General features: G+C 45.7%; 1 protein-coding gene across 4 annotated transcripts in view; it reads right to left on the bottom strand.

The window, feature by feature from the left end:
• Nucleotides 1-1426: 1426 nt before the first annotated feature.
• Nucleotides 1427-9839, bottom strand: part of LOC119160794 (serine/threonine-protein phosphatase 2B catalytic subunit 2) — a 124580-nt gene continuing 116167 nt past the window's right edge. For all 4 annotated transcript variants that reach the window (XM_037413031.2, XM_037413032.2, XM_037413033.2 and 1 more), the window contains one exon: nucleotides 1427-2040. In XM_037413031.2, coding sequence (XP_037268928.1) covers nucleotides 1874-2040 — 167 coding nt within the window. In that variant the 3' untranslated portion in view covers nucleotides 1427-1873. The remainder of the gene's footprint in view (nucleotides 2041-9839) is intronic.

The following is a 9839-nucleotide window of genomic DNA, read 5'->3' as shown; positions in this document are numbered from 1 at the left end:
TATTCTAATTCGGAACAGCCCCAGACAGAGATCAAAGCCTGGGACATTGATGAGTGGCATAGCGGATTCCCTCAGCACACACGTGCGCATGGTTGGTTCAGCGGACCATTCAGCAGGCCAGTGTCGCAGCATCAGTGGAGGAGAGAGGCAGGGGAGGCTGAAGTTGAGAAATGGAGTTCCACGCCATACAATGTTGGCCCTTCGATGTTACCACGGGCGGCAAGAAGGTAGACAGGTTAGCAACAGTGGAGAGAACAATGAGCCGCATCATAAAACAGAAACAAGCGACTTCAGGAGCGATGACAAGGCAGAGGGAGAAATTAAAAACAAAGCATTTCCACGTATAGTATGTATATTATGTATATGAATATTATATGTAATATACATATATATATATCTATATATATATATATAGATATATATATACAGATATATTTTTTCACAAATTGCCACAAGCCATCGGGAAAGGATGCGCATGAAAAATCAAGAACAGTACTCCAGGCGGTGGAGGCTTTGGTATATACATACATATACACATATTCATATATATACACATGGACATATATATTTATATATGTATATATACATATACATATAGAGAGAGACATATACAGGGTGTGAAAGGAAAATCAAAGGCATCACCAAAATGCAAGATTGACAAGGAAGAAAGCCATCAAGTAAAGCAACAAAGACATTGCACAGCAATTTCCCGACATGAAAATTGCATCGCGGCCCCCAAGTGACCACAGTGTCAGGCCTTATTTGTTTTGTTTTTTTCGTCTTTCTTTTTTCCCCCTCTTATGTACACTCATGTATGTATAGAGTTTCCCCAGGGTCTTGCACACCCGTCTCCCCAGAGGCCCATCAGTAACAGCCACACTGTCACACGATGTGCGGATGGCCCACAGACATGCCCCGCCCAAGTTTGCAAAACCCTCTATGATCACTTCCTCAGTGGCAGCAGTCACCACAACTACTGGCATCAGTCGTGCATGGGAGAAGGGCACACATGCGCAATGTCCGCGAGAGCTACACCCCTCCAATGACAACACCACACAAAAATGAGAGTTCCCCTCTCTCTCACACAGTACTCCCCTCACAATTGGCGGCGGCATTCTGTATCATCTTTCACAAACACACACACACGCACACAATTTGCAATAAGTTGAACACGAGGGCAGTCACAGCAAGGAAAGGGAGTGGGAAGCAGCGGTAAAACAGGCCCGCTGCTGTACAAATAAAATAAAAAAGAAACTAACCTGTGTGTGTGTGCATATAAAAGAGATGACACGTGCAGTGCAGTGCAGCAGCACAGTGTTTCAGCATCCCATATGAGTGCGCATGCTGCCCGTGCGACTCTGCTGCCCGGACACAAAATACACTATGATAAGGTGACCAGAACAGCAACAACAAAGGGCAAGCAGTGTCAAGCCCACACAGCTAGACACGCACACATATCAGTGCTTTGTGGAGCGTCGTGAGGGCACTCCGATCCTGCGTTCCCAATAAGGCAAATGAGTAAGAAAAACGAACAAACAAATACTGCACAAAAACAAGTCCTCAACTGCACTCTGTCACTCATTAACTTATAATAACTTAGCAGGGAACAAAAATGCACAACAGTGGGCACAGAAGCAAGAGTGATCGAGAAGAGTTGGTAGGGCATGCTCGACAGAGGGTAGTGAGAGAAAAAGAGGCAAGCAGTCTCCTCATCGCACATGCAGCACACACTCTGCGCCGTGGCATTGTTAGCACACAAGGGATGATGAGATGGGAAACGGGAGGCGAGCGAGGCACTTAACAAGGAAGGGGAAAACCGAGAGGGGAAGGTGGGGGAAGAGGAGGAAGAGGCGGGAGAGGGTTGAGACCCCCTTCAGGAGCCGGCAGAGTTGCTGCTACCATGCTCCTCCTGTGGTGACGAGGGACCCCCGTGCGGTAGCGGTGCATCCTTGCGAGGTGGCATGCGCTCGTTGATCTTGTCCAGACCCTTTGCTTCTTCGAAGCTGGTGATCTTGTGGTGGGGCGAGAAGCCCGCTAGAGCTGAGGGCAAACAGGGTCAACATTACTACGTACCACCACTACCTGGCTTGGAATTTTCTTTCTGTTTAAGGTTCAGTACACTCGCATGAAAGAACACAGGAGAGTTTCCTTGCCCATGTGAGATTAACACAGGAGAGTTTCCTTGCCCATGTGAGATTTCCAAGCAGCAAAAGTAAACAGTAATGACAGTCCAATAGAGGGAACCCTCCTGTATTGATTCCTGTGGTGCACAATACTCACGTGGTTACCTAAACTGGGTAGTAAAATGCAAAACATTGTGACCACATCAATTTTAATCTATACATGTTCAAATCACTGACACAGCTTTTTCCTTCGGAACCTGACATTCCTTTGGCATAGCAGCTCATCACACACCACTAGTACCTATCTCAAAAGCATTAGAAAATATTATTGAGAGCCTTGATAATAATGTACTTCAACACTGCTTTCTAGAAAATGAGCAGAAAATATAAGAGACCTGCAGCAATGACATTGAGACCTAGCTTTTAGGAGCACTTGGTTAAGACAATTGGAATTCTAGGTAGCGTCCTAAACTTCTCGTAAGGTAAAAGGGCAAGAATGGGCACCAGATATTACACTAGAGTTGGACAGCAGCACATCTGGCCACGACAAACATCTGGCCACGACAAAACAGCATAACACGTGACAAAGCGTCATTTCTTCCTTGCTTTGTTTGACAGTCTTTTTCTTTTGTCAAATCAAATATGACACCTTTTGGGCCAGCAGACAACCTCGCTTTCGTTGCGAAGCAATTCTTTGGAGGAGCGGTGACACCAAATTTCGAACTCGAGATAATACGCTCCTTCAACTGCTTGGTATGCATGAGTTTTAGCGAAATATGAATGGCGTCTGTTAAGTAGAATTATTCTGTTTCAAATGCAAAGAGCGTCTAGAGGCTCTACCTGGTGTTGTGACAGCCACAAGCAGCTCTAGCTTGCCTGGACATGTTGTACTGCGATTGCTACATGCACTGCGCAGAGTTGAACTTGTCATGCAGTTAGCGGCGCGGAAGTTTCCTTCACGGATGGAGCGAGTAGCGCGTGATCTTGCAAACGTATGTGATCATATCCCAACTGCATATGCTTGACAATATCACTTTGGTTTAGTTTATTCAAGTTTATTCATTGCTGAGTACATGAGTACAACAAAAAAAGAGCTCACATAATATATACAGCGTCATGAGGTCCCAAAGTAAGCAACTGTCAGGGGGACCTCCTATCGTTAATGGGGTACATAAAAGGTAAGTAACAGCAGCAAAAGCTACAAGTACGAACAAAAATAAAAAGTGCATTCAACACAAAACAATAAATAGTCAAATCGAAAAAGTTAATTTACCAGAACAACATTATACAAGACTACAAGAATACGTAAAAGCAGGAATTGAAAACATAGAGGTAATAATGAAAATGTTTTATTACAAATGAACAAGGGACTCAATTAACAGTATGCTTTTCATGTTATGTTTAAGGGGGGGCGCGGCAAGTAAAGTGCCGATTTTGGTCAAAATATGCGATTTTCTGATTTATTTTTTTTCGTAATCTTCAGACCTTCAACTTCCTTGTTCTAAAATATTACAGCGAAACGTGCGCTACAAATCCCGAAAATAGTGTTTTTGCCGAGGCTAGTCGCCGAAAAGTGCGAAAAAAAAGCCCCTGAAACGGTGTTGTTCACGCCGCACAAACGCGCCAAGTTGTTGACCGTGGGCCGCCATTTTGGTAGCTTTGGAAAGAGGAGAAAGCCGGCTTCCCGATGGTCGCGGTCTCGTATTTGGCCGAGTGAAAATAAAAGCGCGAGGAGCAAGTAAAAAAACGAAAACGAAGAACGGCAATTGGCTGCGCGGGTCACGTGGTAGCAGGGGCGACCTCTTACTGGTCAAAGCTGCGCCGCGCACCTTGGCAACCTTGGAAGCGCGAGCGCATCTGCGGCCGCCGTGTCGAGAATCATCCGGCGTGCGCTTCGTTTTTTGCCAGTTTGCTGTTTTTGTGATAGTTCGCGTGCTTTTTTTACCAAGCTTTGTTTACATCGGTGGTCTCTTCTGAGTGCTTGCTCATACTGCGGTGCTATGTTGCCGCAAAAAAAGTTCCGGAGCGTCCACAAGTACGGCAAGCGTCGGAAAGCTTGGAACAAAGGGCAGACGACTGCGGCTGCCGTCCCAGTCGCAGTTCCGGACGGAGCATGCTCTTCAAGCGTCACGGAGCCTCTACTCAGACCCTTCGCTGATTGTTGTGAGGCCGAGAGTGTGGAAGGTGCCACATCGTCGTATGTCAGACCGCCGGATGCCGTCAACCGTGATGGACGCTCTCGCGAACCCGATTGCACTGGCACCGCGTCGGCAGCCGTTGCAACTCCGGGCGTGCGCGCGTCGAACATTCTATCGCGAGTTTCGGCCCAGATTCCGAGCAGTGAAGAAATCGCGCAGCGGGCGCAGACAAGGCGGGATGTTTTGGATGCCGTAGCATCGAAGTCCGCTTCAAAGCGGAAGCTCGAGCTTCTGAACGAAGGCTGCGACGAAAATGACGGCGGTAAGGACTCCACATTCTTCATTGTAAATAAGAAGATGCTGAACGGTCTGCTTTCGTCAGTAAAGTGCAACAAGTGCGACGAAGGGTCGATACGCCTCGAGACTACGCACTGCCTTGGACTCGCGGCGAGGATGGAACTTTTTTGTGACAATTGTGGCAGAGTGAACAGTGCGTGGTCGTCCCCGAGGTGCTCCGGGCAACAAAAAACGAACCCCTTTGAGGTAAACGTGCGTGTTTTGAGGGCTGTGCAGTCAGTTGGCAGAAAACAATCTGCCATAAATGACATTTTTTCTGCGATGGACATTTCGCATCGAGCACTGCACCACAAGTCCTACCAGAGACTGCAAAGGAAGTACAGCCACCCTGCCACCACATCAGCTGCCACCCGCATTGAAGCAGAAAGTGCACAGAAGGTGCATGACATTTACAAGGACCTAGGAGGAGTGCCAGGCAACATTGACGTCATTTACGACGGCACGTGGATGACGAGGGGGCACAGAAGTCATATTGGCGTGGGCTGTGTAATCGAGCTGTACACAGGCTTGGTCTTGGACCACTGTGTCCTGTCCAACTACTGCCAAGGCTGTGCTGTTGGCCCCAAGCCTGGTGACGACAACTATGAGGAGTGGCTTGAGAAACACAAGCCACAGTGCCAAAAGAACACCGATGCTAATGCAGGCCAAATGGAAGTAGAAGCAGCTAGGATCATGTTTGAAAGATCGTTTACCAAGTACAAGCTTCGATACATCAATGTGCTCTGCGACGGTGACAGCCGTACGTACCTTGCCCTCACGCAAGACAAGGTGTATGGCTACATGGTGATTAAGAAACAGGAGTGTGTGAACCATGTGAAAAAAAGAATGGGCACTTCCTTGCGCAACCTTCTTGATGAGCACAAATCCAAAGGCCGAGGACTGAGCATGGGTGGCAAAGGCCGGCTGACGCAGGGCCTGATAAAGAAGTTGACGAATTATTATGGCTGGGCCATTAAGAGCCACCCCAACGATGTTCCTGGCATGGAGAGGGCCATCATGGCCACTTATTACCATGTAACATCCACAGACCAGGATCCACACCACAACCTGTGCCCAAGTGGGACTGACTCCTGGTGCCCGCACAATCAGGCATTGGCCAAGGGAGAGCCGCTGCCGCCTCACAAACATAAACTGCCCCCTCACGTGCGAGTGGCACTGCTGCCAATCTACAAGCGCCTCTCGAACAAAGAGCTCCTTGAAAGGTGTGCGCAGGGAAAAACCCAGAACGCTGTGGAGAGTATGAACAGCCTCATTTGGTCACTCCAGTCCAAGAGCCAGTTCGCCTCCCTTCGAAGTGTGGAAAGTGCAGTTGCAGATGCAGTCTGCCGTTTCAATGGTGGCTGCAAGAGTGCGCTGCAAGAGATCACTGCTCAACTGGGCTTCAATCCAGGAGACTGCTCTTTGCGGCGAGCAGCCGAAAAGGATGCCAAAAGGGTAAAGAGGGCTCAAAAGGCGCATTGTTCCACGACAAAGAAGCGCAAAACTGGGTTGCGCTCTACAGAGGCCAAGGCCACAGCATCTCAGGATTACTGCCCAGGAGGATTCTGAGTGTTTTAGGCATGTTGTGAACTTCCAAACAAGAGTGAACTTTCAAAGTCAGTTTTCTCAACTCTTGATTTTCGCCTATGTGCCTTCGCTAGAACATCTGTCATTTTCTAACAAAGACTGATAGAGTCGTTCCGTTTTTTGCACTAGGCTCAGGAGGCCTTTAGCAGTGCAATAAAGCTTTATCTCTCTTCTTACTCATCATTTAAAATTTTTAGAACACATTTTATAATTACTGCGATGTGTGCGCAAAACAACATCCATGTTTTGGAAATTTTATTTATGGTTACAAGAACTAGAAAAATCAACTAATAGCTTCTTTGCACAAGTTGATGCTTTGGGAACATAATAATATGAAAAAATAATTTCATTTAGCAATAATTATCTCTTTAAGTGTGAAGAGCATTAATTAGTATAATTATGCTTGTAACTCAAAAAGTACAAGAGATATTTGAAAACGGTTTTCATATTTGGAATCCTCACAATCATCCACATACACACACCAAATTTCATCACAAACAGTACATTAATAAAAAAATTAGTTTTACTTGCCACGTCCCCCCTTAAAAGACTGCAATGAATGAGACGACTCAACATTAAGAGGGATATTATTCCAAAGATGAACACAAAAGAAGCGTGCTGTGTATCTGCCATAGTTTGATCTAATTTTAGGTAAAAGGAAGTTATTACGCTCTGAAAACCTGGTATTATTGCTGTTGACGAAGATATGGAAAGGAATATTATCAAGTGATATTTCGCGATGAATGAGACGGTATGTGATGAGCGACAATCTATGATAAAACAATTGTTGAATGGGTAGGATTCGAAGATGTTGATAGATAGGTAGAGAATGGCAACGGAATGGGCTAAAAGTCATTAACTTGATCGCCTGGTTTTGAAAACGTTGAAGCGGTTTGAGATGAATGGCGTATGTGTTACCCCATGATGATAAGCAGTATGATAAATGGCTATTAATATAAGCATGATAAAGTGAGATGAGAACATGAGGTTGAAAAAATGCACGTGTTGTAATGATAATGTGGATACCAAATGAAACCCTTTTTATAAGTGAATTGGCATGACTATTGTATTTAAGATGTTTATCGAGAGTAACACCAAGGAATTTAACATTGTCAGATGCTAGTAAAGTATAATTATCCAGCAAGACAGTTATGGAGGAAGAAACCACAGTTTGTGGGCTATGAAAGAGTACGAAAGTTGTTTTAGTAGGATTAATCTGAAGTTTGTTATTTCTACACCATGAATGCACGTTGTTAAGATCTGCATTAAGTGTGTCTTGAAGTGCGGTCAGCGATTTATGTGGTGAGTAAATGGTCGTGTCGTCAGCATATAGCAAACACTTAGAAAACGTAAGCGTATTAGGTAAGTCATTTATGAATAGTAGAAATAACAACGGACCTAATATAGAACCTTGGGGAACACCGCAGTTAATTAATTTAGTCGATGAAAATTGACCATTAAGATATACGACTTGTGGCCTGTTAGACAAGTAGCTACGAATAAGATTTAGAGTTGGGCCAGTAATACCAAAAGACTCGAGCTTATCCAGAAGAATAGAATGTTCTAGTGTGTCAAATGCCTTTGTTAGATCAATGAATATGGCACCTACAACGAACCCTTCGTCAATAAATTGTTTAATGTTATCCGTGAATTTGAGCCTATATTGGAACATCTGCAGGCTCTTATCACAAGATAACAAAAATTTACTGATAAAATTTGTAGTACACTAGCCTCTCAAAAAAAAAAAAAACATGCAATGATTCACTGCATGGCACGAGCAACGAAGCAGCACCAGGGTTCCGATTTTGTTGGTCTATGTGAAGAAAAACATTTCGTACAAAACTCATTATTTTTTATACTGTTCCTGGGTCATTTATCCACAAAACGTATATTCTGAACTTTCTTTGTTTTGATTATTTTTGCATAAATAGTGTTTTTTATTCTACTGTTTGTCAGTTGGCAATGGAAATTTCCACTTTTCCCATTTTTGTTCATTTTAAAATATTTTTTGCAAAGAGCATTTCATGGTGCAAAGTTTGGTATACTGCAATGCATGCTGGAGTACTTTTCAAACAGGCAAAGACGATCTCAGGACATACCGTATTTATGCGCGCATAACCCGTACCAGAAACCCGAAAATTTCAGTGGCAAAGTGGAGGTGCGAATAATACGCGGGGTTTTTCCTATAGTGCTGCTTCGTAGCAAAGCGTGTTGTGCTGTGAAGCCCCTTAACAGTGTAGCGAAGGCTACGGAGGTGGCTTCCGCAAATTCCTGTTGCTCCGCGAGTAGCACGGTAGCTTGCGGCCGATCTTGGTTTCGCTTGCTTGCATCGTTGAAGTGTTTAGAAAAACATTTGGGGAGAGACAATTCGATTGTTCAGTGTAAAATCTCACTGTCACACCACAAGTATATTTTTTGGACGTTCGCGGCCGCTCAGTGACCCTCCACATGTTCCTACGTCACGGACGCCATGTTTACTTTTGGAAAGGGCTTGCCGAAAAGGTGGTGCTAAGAAAGTTCCATAATAAATAAAGCAGTATTTATTTCAGCAAGGCAAATGAGATATTATAGTGCCTATAGAGATATTATCAGTAAATTAATGTACCACTTTATGACGCGGTAGCAGGCATGCATTTCGGTTCTGTTGTTTTCAGGGTGCTGTTACAGTGTACTAGAAGGGGTAGTGCTGTCAAGTTGTCGCCGAGTGTGAGCGCTCTTTACCTCGCTGGTACTGCTAGTTCTCCACATCTCGACCCGTTCGCCAAGCCTAAGTCTATCTGTTCTGTCACCATGAGTAGCGTACTGCGGCAGGCCTTCACAGCACAGAAAAAGATTAAGATCATCGCCGTCGCCGAGGAATTCGGAAATCGCAAAGCGGGTAGACGGCACAATGTGGACGAGTCCTGCGTGCGACTGTGGAGAAAGAAGAAAGAGAGCCTACAAGCCGCGCAACCGCGATCGTAGGTCATTTCGTGGCCCCAAGACCGGTGCCTACCCTGAGCTGGAGACGGAGCTAGTAAAGTTCATCGAAGATGTGAGAAGCAGGGGTCACGCTGTATCAACCGAGATGGCCCAAGTGGAAGCGCGGCGACTTTCGAGGGAGCTAGGCCTACCTCACGAGTTCCGTGTGAGCCGCGGATGGCTGCACCGCTTTATGAAGCGGCAAGGGCTTTCAATCACACGGCGGACTACAATATGTCAACGCTTGCCGGCTTCTTATGAGGAGAAGCCGCTCATGTACCAGAGATATGTAATTGGCCTGTGAAAGCAGCACAATTACATTTTCTCGCAAATCGGCAATGCGGATGAAACTCCTGTTTATTTTGAAATGCTGTTGGACACGACGATTGAGAAGACGGGCAGCAGTTCGGTGAGCGTGCTGACCCGCGGGAACACGAAACTGTGCATCACAGTCTTGCTTTGTGCCCTCGCCGACGTCATCATGCCCTCACCGTACGTCATCTTGAAAAGGAAAACTCTACCAAAGGTTCATTTGCCTGCCGGTGTGGTGGTGCGCGCACACGAGAATGCGTGGATGAACAATGACTTGTTCGTAGACTGGATCAAGACGGTATGGGAGAAGAGCCCCGGTGCGATGCTCGCAAAGAGGTCCATGCTCGTTCTTGACTCGTTCCGCGGCCACACAACTGAGGAA

Source organism: Rhipicephalus microplus, chromosome X (assembly GCF_043290135.1).
Source record: "Rhipicephalus microplus isolate Deutch F79 chromosome X, USDA_Rmic, whole genome shotgun sequence".
Classification (NCBI taxonomy): Eukaryota; Metazoa; Arthropoda; class Arachnida; order Ixodida; family Ixodidae; genus Rhipicephalus; species Rhipicephalus microplus.
The sequence above is the reverse complement of the archived record's forward strand: the minus strand, read 5'-3'. Positions and strand labels throughout refer to the sequence as shown.